At 56.4% G+C, this 16,050-nt stretch overlaps 2 protein-coding genes across 2 annotated transcripts in view; one reads left to right on the top strand and one right to left on the bottom strand.

Moving 5' to 3' along the window:
* AMFR (autocrine motility factor receptor) overlaps positions 1 to 5,429 on the top strand; it is a 35,306-nt gene extending 29,877 nt beyond the window's left edge. Inside the window, exons 12-14 of the mRNA XM_036274229.1 lie at positions 453 to 536; positions 3,004 to 3,188; positions 4,018 to 5,429. Coding sequence (XP_036130122.1) covers positions 453 to 536; positions 3,004 to 3,188; positions 4,018 to 4,165 — 417 coding nt within the window. The 3' untranslated portion in view covers positions 4,166 to 5,429. The remainder of the gene's footprint in view (positions 1 to 452; positions 537 to 3,003; positions 3,189 to 4,017) is intronic.
* A 3,258-nt stretch (positions 5,430 to 8,687) lies between these two features.
* GNAO1 (G protein subunit alpha o1) overlaps positions 8,688 to 16,050 on the bottom strand; it is a 151,205-nt gene continuing 143,842 nt past the window's right edge. Inside the window, exons 7-9 of the mRNA XM_036275444.1 lie at positions 12,947 to 13,100; positions 9,864 to 10,079; positions 8,688 to 8,920 (exon numbers count right to left, since the gene is read on the bottom strand). Coding sequence (XP_036131337.1) covers positions 9,892 to 10,079; positions 12,947 to 13,100 — 342 coding nt within the window. The 3' untranslated portion in view covers positions 8,688 to 8,920; positions 9,864 to 9,891. The remainder of the gene's footprint in view (positions 8,921 to 9,863; positions 10,080 to 12,946; positions 13,101 to 16,050) is intronic.

A 16,050-nucleotide genomic window follows, 5' to 3' on the forward strand; every position in this document is an offset into this window, starting at 1 on the left:
TCCGTCGGGTGACCAGAGCTGATCCCGCGGGGGCCGCTAGGATCCAAGTAGTGCGCGTCCCTCCTGGGAGCGGAGGAGCTGGTCGAGGGCTGAAAATGAGAAGAACAGCCGCTCCCCTTTCATAGACATTAAGAAGGTGAATGAGGTGATCAGGTCAGGGGTTTCCCGCAAAGTGTGTAGGCGGTGTGACCTGCTGTGGTCACTTTGTTGTTGTTGCGCAGTTACTGTTACTGGAGGGAAATGGAGTGTGGAGCCAGTGGGTGACTCAAGCTTGTGCCTCGGGCCTCTGTGTCCGGTCTGTGATCTTAGCAGCATTTTTGTTGCTTTGGCACCAGGGGCCTTGTTGGGGCTCAGACTGGTGGGATCGTAGCTCCCTCTGCACTCCAGGCTTCCCCTGTACCTGTTCGTGAAGTTCCGGATGGCTCTGTACTGACGGGTGCTGTCTCTTTCAGCGGTCAGATGGCATTAGACCTGCATTGAACAGTCCTGTGGAAAGGCCAAACGGTGACCTGGAGGAGGGAGAAACTTCTGCCCAGGTAAGGCCTGCACACCAGAGGGAGTGAGTGTACGGGGTTGGGGAGGGACGTTTGGTGACTGGCAACAGTCTTCAGCCCTGCCTTTTCCAGGTTGTGAGGTGCGGGGGAGGGGTAAGAGAGCTGCACACCATCTCTGTCTCAGTTGTTAAGGTTAGCACACCAAACTGTGCCCGGAGTGCGGCCTGCTTTGCTTCCTACGGCCTCAGGCCACTCCCTGGCGACTGATGGTCTCAGGACCTGGAGGAGAAGGAGGTCAGCCCTGGGTCAGCCCTGCTACCTTGAGCTTCAGTGGCAGCACCAGGAAAGGCAGAGCAAAGCTGGGCCCGGGACTCCGGTGCCTGGACTCACCCAGACCCAGATAGGGCTGACTAGGGCTCAGCCTTCTGGAGCGGAAGCCATCGGATTATTCTCTCCACGTCACCTGTTCCACTCCGGGTTTCCGGGCCCTTCCAGCATTTCACAAAAATGAGAGCCTGAGTGGGAATGGTGAGGTTGTCTTGGGAACTAGATCTGCCTAAATATCCACGTTGAGTGACTTGGGGTGCTTAGGTGGCTTTCCCTAACCCAAAGTGGCTCCTTTGTCCGGTTTCTAGGGCAGAGCCCCCTCCCCATGTTCTTAGCCCCACACCCTGGGGGGGGGGGGGGTCCAGTTCACATCCTTTCTGTAATTCCCATTTGCCTAATCAATTACCATACTTTCCAATAACTTTCTTAAGAGACTGAAAAAAATATCCCCAAACAACCCTGCCTTTGTGTGTGCATGTTGGTGACATGCCAGGCTTCCCACACACAGGCCCGGGGTCTGAGGATGGCAGCGCCTCCCCACTGGGGTCGGTCAGGGTGCTTCTGGAAGCAGCTTCTTTCACCGTGTATGTTTACCTGCAAATAGGGGGCAGGAAAGACTCCTAAGACTTTGGCAAATCTGTTGCAGAGTTGAAGTTTTCATATCTAAATCCGTAATTGGGTTGTGCAGCATTTGTAAGTGTGCCAGGCTTTTGAAGACTGAGTTCCTGTCTGTTCCGGTGTCTGGGTCGCCGCCCAGCTGAGGATTGAACGCATCTGTGCCTGCAGCATGAGCACGTTTGAGTCCTATCTTGATTCCCCAACTCTATTTCCTGAATTTTTTCTAACGTAGTGGAGGGAAAGTACTCATTTGACAAGGAAGCTTGCTACACAATAGTTTTGGTCTTTCTCAGGAAATATCAAGTCTTTGGGTCAAGTAAAAACTTTAGTTCGGTCCAGTTGCATTAGCTCATCACTTACATCCAGTCTCTCTGGCTCCGGTTCGGGCCTGCATCAGTCAGGCTTGGAAGCTGGCAGGAGCTGAGGTGGGCTTCTGCTTCCTTCCTGCCTCTCCTCCACTCACCATCCGTTCTTCCAGCCTCCGCAGGGTCCGGCTCAGGGAGAGGGAGGGGCGGGGCGGGGCGGCCGTGTGACCCCAGTGTGTGTATTTTTCTTTGAGATCTCCATGCCCCATCAGCACCAGAAACCTTAACTGTACTTCTGTAGAACTTGAGCTGGCTGTGAGCACCCCTACCTTCGTGGGGGCCACCCCCAGGGGCCCTCCTGGGCAGGGCCCGAGCCTGCGCAGCCCTGGTGCGGAGGGGCCTCCTCGGTGGAAGTCGACTTGCTCTCCTCACGGCCCTTTCATTCATCTGTCCCGAGCCAGTTGCTTTCTCCCAGAGTTTCTGAGTGTGTGTTAGTCACCACCAGTCCCTGGGTCCCCCAAACTCTAGGGAGTATGAGCCAGGTGACACTGTTCTCCGGAAGTGCCCTCACTTGCTTGGCCAAGGCAGGGAGAGGTGGTGAGGGAGGTGACCACACACCCCAGCTCTTAGAATAGGCCCGTCTCTCAGCATTTCCCCTGCAGCTCTGATGCTGCCTGGAGGGGGTGGCCATGCTGAGCCGGGGCCCGGGCCTGGGCCTGAGCCTGGGGGGGCACCTGGGCCTTGTTCTGGTCTTGGAGCTTCAGCCTAAACCGAGAGAATCCCATTTTGTATGCTGTTACACAAGGAACCACATGATCTTATATCTGTTTAAAAAGATCTTTAGAATTTATCCTTTTTATCTATTTGACTGTTTTTGGAGTCAGGTGAGGGCATAAAATTTGTGCAGTGAACGTGCTAGGACTTGTTTAAATTTTAGAGCAATTATTAGAATTGAACAGAAAATTCCCAGAATGCAGAGTAGCGGTGAATTTTTCACTTTCCAAGAGTGCAGTCTCAGGGTGTGTGTGTAATCCTTTACCTGTTGCACTCACACCGGACATCCAGTGTGAGTCAGGGTCTGCTCTCATTGGTGCACGAGCCTGCGGCGTGGCCTGACCCCAGGAGCCCACCTCCGCCATCACCTCATGAGCCTGGTCCCTCCCTTGGGTCCAGGGCTCTTTGGGGCAGTTGGCCAGGTGGGGCGTCTGCCTGGGAGGGCGGCCTGTGCTCACACCGCCCCTCGCTTCCTCTGTGTGCAGACAGAGCCAGTGCCGCTGGCCCTCAGTCCTCGGCTGGAGGAGGCGCTGGACTTCAGTGAGGTGGAGGCGGAGCCCAGCGAGGGGGAAGACTTCGAGGCCCGGGGGAGCCGCTTCTCCAAGTCCGCGGACGAGAGACAGCGCATGCTCGTCCAGCGGAAGGACGACCTCCTGCAGCAGGCGCGGAAGTAAGTGGGATCTCAGCCCTCACGGTCCGAATCCCAGCTAGAGCCAGTGCCTGGAGACCCTTGTCAGGTCTTCTTAAACAGATGCCAACATTGAACAACCACTCCACGTCCCCTAAAAATTCAGGTTTCAAACCTCTTTCGAAAAACCAGAAGATCTAATAATATTGGGCTGCACTGGTGACACGCAGCCGCTGTTGCCATTGCTTGTCTTCTGTGGACATCGTCAGCCACACACCTGGACAGCACTCATGCTGGTGTGTCCTGAGCACTTCATGTGAATCATTCTGATGCTGTTGACAACTCTAGGACAGAGCACTGTGATCATACCCATTTGACAGGCTGAGCGCTGAAGAAACTGAGACTTAGACAAGTGACCACGCCGGGTGGCCCCGCCTCAGAGCGGATGCACGTCTGAGCCGCCCTCCCCGTGTGGGTGCAGCTGGAGCTGGGCTGTCCTTGTGGCTGTGCTGGGCTTTTCACTTCAGTAAACTCTTGGGGACAGGGTTAGCATTGTGTTCATGTGGGCAGATGTGATGTCCAGCACAGGCCTTCTGAGTGTCAGGACTCGTGCTGTGTGTGCATGTGGGGAGGTGACAGCCAGAGGACAGGGAAAATGGGATTGCCGCCTGACAAGCCTCCTCGCTGCTGGGGAGAACGTCCGCTCCTCTGCTCAGGGCCGAGTGTCTCTTCTCATGGGTGGTGCTGAGTGACAGCTTCATGAGAGTACCTGGAAAACGACGGGTGGGAAATGGACACGTCCTGTATGTTTCTGTATGTCTGTTCCAGAGCTCCCCTCGCCCCTCATGCAAATTCTTTGTTTTTGTTTAAGGCGTTTCTTGAACCGAAGTTCTGAAGATGACTCGACCTCGGAGAACTGCCTGGCCTCAGAAGGCACGACCTCTGACCCCGTGACCCTGCGTCGAAGGATGCTGGCTGCGGCTGCAGAACGGAGACTTCAGAAGCAGCAGACCTCCTAGCACTTCCCAGCCTCCCTCCGCCGCCCCCAGCAGCGCCCCCTGGAGAGACCTGTCTTCGTCCCGCCTGCTGTTTGAAGTGGGCTTGACTGCATTGCGCTGTGTAAAGCATGTGGTCTTAATAGTGTTTGGACAGCTGATAAATGTAACCCTTTTTTGTAATCCTTTCTATGTGACATTTCTTCTCCCATTAGAAACACTGCACATTTTAACTCTAGGCATGATCTCTTCTGGCATTGACTGGTCTTCTTGGGGGTGGGGAAGATCAGGAGGAAGTGGGCAGCCAGAGGCCCAGAGGCCAGCAGCTTCGATTACTGCTTTATGCATAAGTCACAATGAATGCTGGCGTCCCAGCTCCAAATCTGGCAGGAAGTGTGAGGCGTGGGGGCAGGACTCGTAAAGACCCTAGATGTACGGCAGGAGCCGACTCCATACCACTGGAGTCTCTGTCAAATGCTGCTCGTAGTCAGGAGGTGTTCAGAATGTTACAGGGGCCAGACCCCTGGCTCCTGGATCCCTGGGCCAACAAGGCATCCTGGAAAAACAACACTTGGTCTGATACCTGGAGCAGCCCAGGGCTAGAGTGTGAGTGTGTGACCCGTGTCCCAGCACATCGGGACTTCCTTTCTGAGCACCAACCAGAGCTGGTTTCATTTCTGTTCACGCGGTGCTCCTGCATCTCGAGTTCACCCTGTGTGTCTGTCCTCTCCTTTCTGCATGTCACTGCCCCCCGGGCATGGTGGGGGTGGGGGGTCAGCACTGAAGGGATTGAGCAGCTAGTTTCGGTTTATGGTTTGAATTCATTGGTCGAGTAAATTAGGCAGTGCCAAGGCTGTGGGTTGACCCTCGGGGAAGACGGCCTCACGAAAGGAGAGCACTCTGGAGGACTCTGTGTCTCCTCGGAGCCCTTCGTCCTCATGTGTTCCTGTCGGTCTAATTAGACGTGGACGGTAAGATGTTGAACCCACCTGTCTTGGAGCAGACCCAGGTCCTGACCCTTTTCAAATTCTTCACACATTTAACTTTCAGGATTTGAAACATGCAGTGGGGAGTAGGTTACATAATTCAGTTTTACGTCCTGTCAGATTAAGTTGTTTTTAAATGTCTGAAAACAGTTTTATAGTAGTCCTTTGGGGGAGAATCCAGTATTATCTAAAATTATTGGCAAAGTTAAATGTATTTTAAAATGAAAGTTTTTAGAATGTTGAAAAGTAATTGAAAAAAGAGTGATGAGTATTGTTTAGGCCAAGATAATTTATTTCAATAAATCTTTCAAAAGCCTTACCTTTGAAATGCTGTTAAATTTCTGTGATTTTTTTTTAAAAGTGTTTTGTTTTGCTGAGAACATAGCTATTTGTTTTTATTGTAAAACCACAACAGTAATAAAAAGCAGACTCAGTGTGCTGTGTGGCTGGGAGCGGAGGCCTCTTTCTCGGTCGGTGTGCCCGCGCTCGAGCCCACTGAGGCTCTGTCGGAGGCCTTCCGTCTGTCTGCTCTGCAGGTTGTACGTTACAGACGACACTCAGTGCTTCAGATGCGTGAGCAGAGAGAATTGTTTGAATTTTAGAAGGTCTTAAAACATTGGAGTCTAACTGAGACCTGCCCTATATGCTTCGAATGACCAAGAGGAGTCCTGAACTCACTGCTGGCTTTGCACCTGGAGGGTTAAGGCTTCTGGGCACGACCTGGCATAGGCGCTAAGGGCGTGGCAGGAGGCTAGACCAGTGTCCCATTGGCCTGTCTCGTGACCTCACGGTCCTGGCTGTGTCTCGCCTGGGAGAGCCTGTTCTTGTGCTCAGCCCCGAGCCCAGAGGAGTGGCCTGGCGCTGGTGCGGGCTGGGGTGGGGCGTTGCCCTCGCTCTCGGCTTTTGGACGTAGTCTGTGTTACTCCCATTTTCTCATGGGCCCTATTTTGTTGAGATCTTGGATTTGGTTTTTCCTTTTAAAATTTCGAGGCTTTTATGTGGATGTTTAGTGTTGCTACAAATCCTAGGTGCCCAGGCGGCCACTTGGACCTGACTTCCAACTTGAACTGTGTAGACAGCGTGCTGTTCTGTCTTTAGCCAGAAGACATGGTCCTCTCAGTCAGACTCTCCCCACTGCGGGGGGAGCCGAGAGCCCTGCTGAAACGGCCCAGCAGGCAAGAGGAGCCACAGTCTTGCAACCAGCTTGTCGCGGAATCACCTGCCCACTGGAAGGAAGGCCCTCCCCCTGGAGGCCTCAGCTCGTCGCCGGGAGCGGATCCAAAGTCTGCGTGCGCAAGTGCCCTGTGGGCTTGGACCCGGGCTCCTTGTTCTAGTTGCATCGGCGCCCTGTGTCCTTTCCCGAAACCATGCTCCTGGACTCATTCTAAGGAAGATGAGGCAAAGAACGCTGTGTCGGTTTTATCTACAAAACTCACTTGAAAGTGGGTGAGAACCCTGCTAGAATATGGCTCATTCTTAGTGGACTTTAGCTATGCCCATATGCCGACCGACATGGTGGCCTTCAGCTTTGCCTCCAGACCTGTGTTTTGAAGTCATGCTGTGGCCTGGGAGCACAACCTTCCCATCAGCAGAGATGGTCGTGGGCCTCCCTGTGCAGGGAAGTTGGGGTGAGGGGAGCTGGTGGGAAAAGAACTGGTGTGGCCTTGACCTGCTGGCTTGTCCTGGTGGAAGAAGTCCAAGGGGTGCCCGGGTCAGATGGTTCTTTATAACAGGAGGGAACTAGCTGCTTGTTATTCCACAGTCTCTGCAGCGGTATCAACCCCCACCCCACCTCCACTAGATTCAAAAGACCACAGGAACTGCCAAGGGCTGGAAGTTCCCATTTGTTGGGGTCTGGAAAGGGTTCCAATGAACTGACCTCACATGTCCCTGGATGGCACGATGCAGCACTTGCCTGCTTGGCTGCTCAGCAATCCACGGATGTGACACAGGACTTTGGTGGGCTTGTTCCCTCCAAGTCCCAGTTTCAACTGATTTGCTAGTTATTACAGCAAAAACCTGGCCACCTAGGAGAGGTAGTGAGACCAGCAGCCTGTAGGAGACAAGAATCAGACTCCACCTGCCAGGCTATTGCCTGCAGGGGGCTTCCTGGCATCCAGGTGCAGTAGTGGAGGCTTTTAAAGATGTCCAAGTGAATGGATGTGACCCATTGGGGTCAGAGGGCCCAGGCAGCCTGGCCTCATTCTTGGGACCACCCATTCTCCCACTGTGGTGGGACCACTGGGAACAGGAGAAACGAGCCTGTACTAGCAGATTTGGGATTACCCCCCTCCCCAGTCTTCCCTTTCCAGTCCTCGATTCCACTGCACCCTTAGAAACAAGCAAAACCAGCTGAGAGTGGTGAGGAGGAGGATGGGAGGCTGGAGGAAGCTGGCTCCCCGTGACGGCAGCACCGGGGGACCTGGACACGGTCCTGGGGGTTCTCTGCCTGCCAGCCTTGCCCGCCAGCCTCCCCGCGGCTGTGGCCCAGTCGAGCGCCTCCTTCCCTCTCGTCAGAACAAAGCCCGAGGGTGAGACTGGAGTACAGACAAACATTCTCTTTATTGAGCTACACATGGGTTTTCCATTAGTCAGAGAAGTAGACTGGCAGTGTGTGAGATACCACAGAAACCTCACCGATTGGGAATAGAAAGGCTTAGAAAGACCGTGGGCATTTTTTTTCTTTTTTCCGTATTTTTTTTCCCCAAGGTGTGTGTGTGTGTGTGTGTGTGTGTGTGTGTGTGTGTATTTTAAATATTTTGTGTTTTTGCCTCCTCATTATCTGAAATGGCTGTGACTGGTCTTCAGCAAATATCTTAGAAGTGAAACCGTGAACAGGTTTGCAGTTTGAATACAAGTCGAAGTAGAAATGACATAGGACTGATCATGAAACTTTCATGGAAACACTACATTGCATCTTTTTAAAAATTTTTGTGTGTTTTTTCTTTTCCATATTGTGGCATTTAAAAAATGTTTTGTTTTTGTTTTTGTTCTTTTTATCTGCAGCACAAACATCCCCACATGAGAACGAGCGAACACAGGTCACTGGAACAGGAGAAGGAGGGCACACACACAGGAGCATCCATCCGAGACCGAGAGCGGAAACCAGGAAGGAAACGCAGCCCTGATGCCCACAGGCTAGGAAAGCTGTCTAGTTGTAGTGCACAGGGCTCATCAGGACAAGAAAACCAAACAACTGAAAAAAGTTATAAAGAGCATCTGTAGAAGGGGTTAGTGGAGAAATCGCTTCCTATGGGGCTCTTCATACACAGATCCAGCCTCCTGTGGCCGCGGTGGGCCAGGGGGAGCCATGCTCTCCCCACACAAACCTGCAGTGAGCGCGTGACCCGAGGGCTGGGGGTGGGGCTGCGGGTGGCGTGGGGTGCAAAGTGCAGCCCGATCTGAGCACACTCTGGAAACTGGGTGCAGACAGGCCTGGCACCTCTGCAGGGGTGCTGTCCCCCCCCCACACCTGCACAAGCTGAGATGGGGGTGGGGGGTACAGATGTATGTTTCTTCAAAAAAGAAAAAAATACGGATGTAATGGTGAGTTTTCCATTTTCCTTTTAAGCTACAAAGCACATGAGAAAATTTTTTTTCCTTTCAAATTCTAAATATAAAGACTCAACTAAAACCAAATTCTATAGCATTCTACAGAAATACACAGCCATCAGTCACTCTGGGATCGGAGGTTAGACAGGGGCTTGATACAGAAAGGCTGTGTGTCTTACAAAGGCCAAAAGGTCATGCTACCAGGAGATCAAGGTCAACAGCAGAGAGTCCGTGAAGCAGTCTGTAGAGAGAGAGATAAGGGGGTCCAGTCTGACCAGTTTCTTTGATTTTAAAAACCAACCAACCAACCAACAAACCCTGGCACACTTTTCATCATGTTTGGGAAGGCCAGACGAGGCAGACTCTCAGGAAGGTCAGAAGAAACCCAAGAGAAGCCCAGCCCAGGCCCCAGGCCTCATCCATGGGTCAGGTCTGCAATACAGCACCCCCGGCCCCTCCTGGCCCCTTGTCCCCATCTTTCCCCTTCTCCACAGGTGTCCTGCAGCCCCCTCCCCTCAGCTGCTTTGACAATGCAGACCAAGTCTCCCTTTTCTGACTCTTGCTTGTTAGCATGAAGAAAGAAAACTCGAGAGACAGTGGCTTGGTCGGAGCAACGATTCTTCTAAGTTCTCGAAATGAACAACCACCACCACCCAAAAGAGAAGCGTCCTTAAGTTTTCTGTTGCTGGGGATGCAGGGCAGGGAGACCTCTAGGGCACTGGCCATTTAGTCAAAGGTTCTGGAATTCGCACAGAGCAGAACAGGACTGTGCACCCAGCTAGCAGCAGAAGCAGAGTCGGCTGGACTGATGCCTGGCCTCTCTGCCTCCCCCTGCTGGCAGGCATGGGTCTCAGTGAATGCAACCTCGGGGTTGTTCTGAAAAGGATGGTCTCCCAAGTCAGGCCTCCCATCTCTACGTGTGTGCGTGCGCGAGTGTGCGCCTGTGCACACGTTCACCAGCATGCTCGTGGGCTGACCCGGGAAAACCTTGATCTATGAGATGGTAGTCAGTTCTGTCCGAAGCTCTTTCTAGTACAAACTAAAAAGAAAATTTTAATATATACTTGTATATGTATAAGGTTTTGTTATTCCTTTTTAAAGTTTACCAACTTGCATTTGTTATGGTGTGTGTGTGAGTGTGTGTGTGTGTGTGCAAGCGTTTCTGTGAGCGCTGGAATCATTACCAAATAGGTTGCTATACAGGACAAGAGGTCAGTACAAGCCGCAGCCCCGGAGGTTGTTGGCAATGATGATGTCGGTGACGGCGTCGAATACCACCTGGATATTATTCGTGTCTGTGGCACAAGTCATGTGACAATAAATTTCTTTGTTGGGTGAGCGGTTTTTGCTTTCAAATTGTGCTTGGATGTAGGCGGCTGCGTCTTCGTAGGTGTTGGGGCCTGTAACAAGACAGAATAACGGAGAGGCCCTGGTGAGAGCTGGGGGGACGGGGTGGGGACCCCAAGGCGAGAAGTGAGCTGCACTTTGCAGGAAGCAGGTGAGATGGTCCAGGAACAGGCTACAGACAGACACGCCTCCAAGGGGTCACTGCATGTACATCAGAAGCCTCACGCTGCTCAGCGTTCTCCTGGCTGCTGCCTTTTCAAGCTCCTTCTCCCTGTCAACCCCAGAGCCTGAGAGGACATGGCCACAGAAAGTCCCTTTTGCTTCCTGGGTGAGCACATTGAGGCCTTGCCCTGGTCTGCTGGTCAGAACACTGCCCCTGGCCTGAAGCAGTCCTGCTGCCTTGGTAAGCCAAGACAGTGGTCTCTGAGAAAGTCCCTGCAGGGTGGGGACCCAGGGCTCCTGGTGTCGCAGAACATGCTGGGTGTCGAGCTGGACCTGCACTCCTTCCTGGGTGGCTTCCTCTCTCGAGAAGCCACTTGGCAGGGCTGGGACCACCCCTACGTAGTCCTAGTTCTTGGGTGAGTGGCCAGGATTTAGGGACACTGGTATCCCCTGGGTAGGAAGTCTAAGGTGCTAGCAGTGTGTGTGATACCAGCTGAGTCCCACTGCCCACCCCCAATTCCTCGCTGTCCCCTTGAACCTGGATGGGGCCTGGTGGGAATCTGTGGATGATGCAAAGACAGTTTTTAATCAGCGGCACCCCCAAACCTTGGTGGCTCTGCCCTGTGGGCAACTTTCAATTACATTAGATATAGACGCACACAGAATTGCCTAAAACCCCATCAAAGGAAGATGCCCAATTGTCCTCAGTGCCACTAGGGTCTGGGTGCTGAGGGTGTGGGGTGATACCTCCCCGCCCCTCAGCAGGGGGGTGTGAGCCCAGGGGAGGCTGGGATTTGGGCCGCTGGGAGGCATCTGCAGCCAGATACACAAATGTGAGGGGTCAGGGGAAGGGGTGGGGACACCCCTGGGGGGTGGTCAGGATGAAGACCAGCTCTGCACAACCCATTTGGCAGAACCTCCCTCTTAAACCCACGGTTGGCGAGTGAGCAGTGAAGCCACCCAGAGGGGCTGCTCGCAGACCAGACGCAGCACTGTGTGGCTTCGTCACGGAGCTTCTGTGCGGACGGCTCCGAGCCAGGGTGCTGAAGTGCCTGGGAGTGACCCGGGGTGCCCTCACAGCCGGGCAGAGCTGCGGACAGCCCGCGACCGCCGCCCCTTAGCCTGCTTTGTGTCCCCACAGGCCTCGGCACCCCGGGACGATTTGTCAGCCAGCACGGTGATGCCTGAACTCAGCAGCAGTGATGTGATGTTGGACCCCTCTGGCTGCTCTGGAGAACCCAGCTGTTCCCCCAATTCAGACTTTCGCTGGGGCAGCTGGTGCCCCACACTCACAGCAGTGAGACTGGCTACTGCCGGGCTCCAGGGGGGCTGGTCCCTTAGGGTGGTGCCTGCCCGAGAGGGCCTGCAGGGCCTCCTGGCTGCTGAGACCCATCGGTCACCACAACTTTCTGAAGACCTGAGATGTCCCCCAGGGCCTTTGCCGAGGCGGGGAGAGACCAGCAGGGCTCTCCTCGGCCCGGAACCTCCGGGCTGTCCCACGCAGCCCCGCAGAGGCACCACCCATGGCCAGTCCCCCATCCTTGGTTTCCCTTCTCTGAGTAGCAGTAACGACAGCAAGGACGGGCGCTGTGCAGACCTGGCACCAGGCTCTGGTCTCTCCGTTCCCCGCTGTGGCCACCCCGCGCTCTAGGCATTACTGTTTCTGCTGGGCGCCTGGATGAGAAACGAGGCACAGGATTCGCCTGCCCAACGCTGCAGGTGGTCTGGCTCCAGAGGCTGCTTTGGTCCCCCTGCCTCTGGAGCCTGTGCTCCTTCCCAGGGCCAGGCCCCAGCCTGCCCCACCCAGCCCTGCGCCCGGGGGGCGGGAGCCTTGCTGGGGACAGGCAGCGGAAGGCCCGAGAAGAGATGCCCTGTGGAGGAGAAGGGTGGAGGGGCCAGCATCCACGTCTTCTGGAGTCGGGCTGGGTTTGGGGACCGTGTAGCCCTGGGAGCTGAGCCCCTGCGTGGCCCCCTCTCTCTCGGGGCGGCCTGTGAGTGGGCTCCTGGCTGAGCCAACCTGTAGCACATCCTCCTTGACTGCAGGGTGAAGGGGCCCCCGGAAGCCTTCCAGTCCCCACAGGGACAAGGCTGGGCTCCGGCATGGCAGCCCGGCGCTAACCACTCCCTGCAGCCAGGGCCGTCGGTCAGCCGTCGGTCAGCCGGCAGCTGGTGCTCACCCACCTTCCGCAGAAAGCTTCCTTGTGGGGGTCTGCGATGCCTCCCCTGGAGCCAGACGGGAGGGAGGGAAAACTCCAGAGAAGGTGGAAGAGAGGCAGGCAGGGAAGGAGGAGGAGGCGGAGCAGGTGGGGGCTCTGGGCACAGCAGGGCTCTGCAGTGGGAGCAGCTGGGGGCCACGCAGGCCACGCGCCCACCCTGCCTAGTTCAGGCCAAGGAGCTGTGTGGTTAGCAGCCGCCGAGAGCAAAGGGAGGCTACTGAGGAGGCGGGAGACACCTTCTACAGGCGACCAGGGAGAAAGGGGAAGCCTGTTGTCCTGCTCCGCCTCCTGACCCCTGTCATGCCACGAGTCACCTGGTCATAAGACGTGTAGATCAGAAGGTCCGCTTCCCACCACACCAGGGCGGTGTCCTGGGAAGGGACAAGCCTAGTCACGCCCTGGCGCTTCTCGGCGCCGGGTCAGACCTACACACCAGCTGCGCCCTGAGTCACAGGCTGTGGCGCTGGCTCAGCCTCTGCAGGCGACGCGGGCCCCGGGCAGGGGTGGGGCCTCCTTCTGCACAGGGCTGCTGGGACACCCACCTGTGTATTCAGGAAAGCAGATGGTCAAAGGTGACTTCTTGATCTTCTCACCAAAGAGATCTTTCTTGTTGAGGAAGAGAATGATGGAGGTATCGATGAAGAACTTGTTGTTACAGATGGAGTCGAAGAGCATGAGAGACTCGTGCATGCGGTTCTGTGGCCGCAGGAGGGAGGGAGAGAGGGACAGACAGCCAGAGGGAGACACGGAGACAGGGAGAGAGAAGAGAGAATTAGGTTTGAGAGAGAGGAGCTGGACGGCTCAGCAGCTCAGGAGGGGCCCCCGCGGCTCCTGGGAAGGCGGCAACGGCAATCTGGAGCATCACACGGGCCGGTTCCCAGCGCTCAGACCAGTCTTCACCCTGGTCTGGGCGCCGGCGGCAGACACCGACTGGCCACTGCTCCCTGGGTGAGGCTGAGGACGGGTGATTTGAGGTCCCCCCTGCAAGGTCCCCACCCACAGGAGGGTCGCCATACACCCGTGTGTTGGGGGTGTGGCTGGATGGGACCCGAGAGTTGGTTCGGCCCTTCCTTTCCTCTTGAGCCCAATCTGTGGGCAGGGGGAGGTCCTCGGGAGGGGGGAGGGACTCTAGGCCCTGCTGTGACCTCGGGGAAGTCATGCCTCGGGGCTGCCACAGGCGGGGGCTGCTTCTGTCCAGACTATCCGCAGAGATGTCGGGATGGCCCCCAGGCTGGGCAAACTCAGCCAGGATGATCCCACAGGGGAGCTTTAAGCAACGCAGCCAGGAAGTGCTGCCTTGTACCTAGAAGTCCGTTTAGCAAGTTGATGCACAGGCTGGGCCCTCCAGGTAAAGCAGATCGGATGGGGACAGCCTCTTCCCCTGCACGAGGCCTGGCGTACTCTACTGAGGGTGCCAGGAGCACACGGGCAGTGTTTCTTGGCAGTGCAGGGGAGCATCTCTCTCCATGAAGGAACCCCATTCTACACGGGAAGGTGACTTCATGAGAGGTACCTCCCCGGGGGCAGGGCAGCTGCTCGTCCCCCCCAGAACCCTGCCCTCGCCCTGGGAACTTGCCCACCCCACACCCAGCTCACTGTGTCTACAGCTCAAGCCCAGAAACGATTCCAGGCTCCAGTCCCCCTCTGAAGCCAGAAGACCGAGCCAAGTCAGAGGCAGGAGCAGAGACCAGTGTGGGCCCCACGGGGCCTCGTTCCGGAGCAGGAGGCGGGGGTGGGGCCATGCGGCCACCTGGTTGCCGCCCTCTGCAGCGCTGCACCCGGCACTTCACCAGCCTCGTGCCAGGCAGTCTCTCAGCACTCGGGGGGCACTGGGAGGTGCCACAGCTGGGGCCCGGGGAACAAGACTGGCCCTGGTTCTGGGCCAGCTCCCGAGCTCAGACAGTGCAATGGGTCTCTCCAGTCACTATGGGCCATCTGTGGCCATCAGAGGAATAAATAACGAGGGTCACGAGGAGCTCCACAGTCATCTTTCCCCAGACTGCCTCACCACACCCGTGACCTGCGGGGGATTGGCCCCAAACCCTTGCTCTGTGGCCGAGGCCAGTGGCACCATCTGTTCGCAGTTGCTCCCCGGGAGCCACTAGACAACCATCAGTTTTACTTCTCCCTCAGGTCTGCAGAAATGCCACTGTCCCTTCACTCTGCTAAGCAGATTAGGCAAAGTCATGACCATTACCCTCCTAGCCTCAGCTAGTCATTCCTTCTCAGTTCCCCCACAATCCCCTTCAGGGAAGAGCGGGACGCGGTCCCCTGCCGTCTCAGCGGAGCCTGTCCACAGGGGCAGGGGCGGTCTCCCCGGAGGCCGAGTGCAGGGCTCTGGGCCGCCCAGGGCAGGTGGAGATGCTCGGAGACCAGAGGACTCCCAGGAAAAGCCCGCCCACCACACGGAGCCACCTGACCCACAGCTGCCCAGCCAAGAGCTGGGGACCTGCAGCGAGAGCCCAGCTCCCAGCAGTCGGAACCTGCACAGCTGTGCCAAGCACTGCTTGGGCCTACAGACACTGGGGGACACAGTGAGGACATATGCCCAGGGCACTCGCAGGCCCAGCAGGGACCACCAGGGTGGCCCGAGTTGAGAGTGGGAACTGAACCCATTTGGCTCGGCTGAAGGTCTCTTCCTCAAGAGGCCACTGAGCTTTGGTCCGGAGGAAAAGGCCAGGCCAGCTGCCCGGGCTCCACAGTTGCCTGCGAAGGCTCAGGCCCTGCACGGCCCCTGAATACGGCCCCCGGCCGGGCGGCTCTGGGCAGCAGGAACGCCAGCAGAGGCTCCTGCTCCCCAGCTCGTCTAGCGGGGAGACGACGCCCAGGAGGCCCCTCAGGGCGCAGAGCCCAGGGGCAGGCGGGAGGCGGAGGACACGCGCAGGTCTTGGAGTACACCTGGAAAGAAGGGCTGATCCTGGAGGCGCTGGGCGCTGCTGCAGGGACAGGCGCCGGCACTGAGACCTCGCTCCAGGCCCCGCGGGCCTGACAGACACCCCTCCGCACACGGACTGCAACCGTCACCAAGGAGCCGAGAGCTCGGCTCGTCCTTACGAGCTTCCCCGAGAAAACAGACGCAGGAATACAGTCAAAATGGGAGACGGCACCAGTGGAGAAAAGAGAAGGAAGCCGGGGGTCACAGCCAGACAAAACCCCACGTGCATTCACCGTCCTGTCCCGCCCAGAGCAGTAGGGGCCGTGTGACCCCACGCAGGCAGTCAGGGAGGTGGCATGACAGCAAGACCAGCCTCCAACCTCATGACGATCCTGAGCAGCAGCAGGGTGTGCCCCTGACCAGGTGGCCACAGCCCGGACCCCAAGGCCCACCTGGGGCAGGGCACTGGGACGTGTCCTGAGGGGGCTGCAGTGAAAGTTTGGGCACCGACACACCACCACACTCACGCTAGGAAAAGCTGCACTTTTATTAACGCAAGTGACTAATAAATACATCACGGGAGCCAATAAATTACAACTAGAGATTTATTAAACCCACAAGTCACTCTACTTACAAAATTATAGTTAATATGGGGTGGCGGAGGCCGCGGGACACTGAACCTCAGTCTGCTACGAAGGGAGGGGAGGAGAGCAGAGGTGGCAGAGGCCTGGGCGACAGAGGAACGAGCAGTGGGGCTGGGGCAGGTCCCAG

The sequence above is a fragment of the Molossus molossus genome, unplaced genomic scaffold (genome assembly GCF_014108415.1).
Source record: "Molossus molossus isolate mMolMol1 unplaced genomic scaffold, mMolMol1.p scaffold_m16_p_21, whole genome shotgun sequence".
Taxonomy (NCBI): Eukaryota; Metazoa; Chordata; class Mammalia; order Chiroptera; family Molossidae; genus Molossus; species Molossus molossus.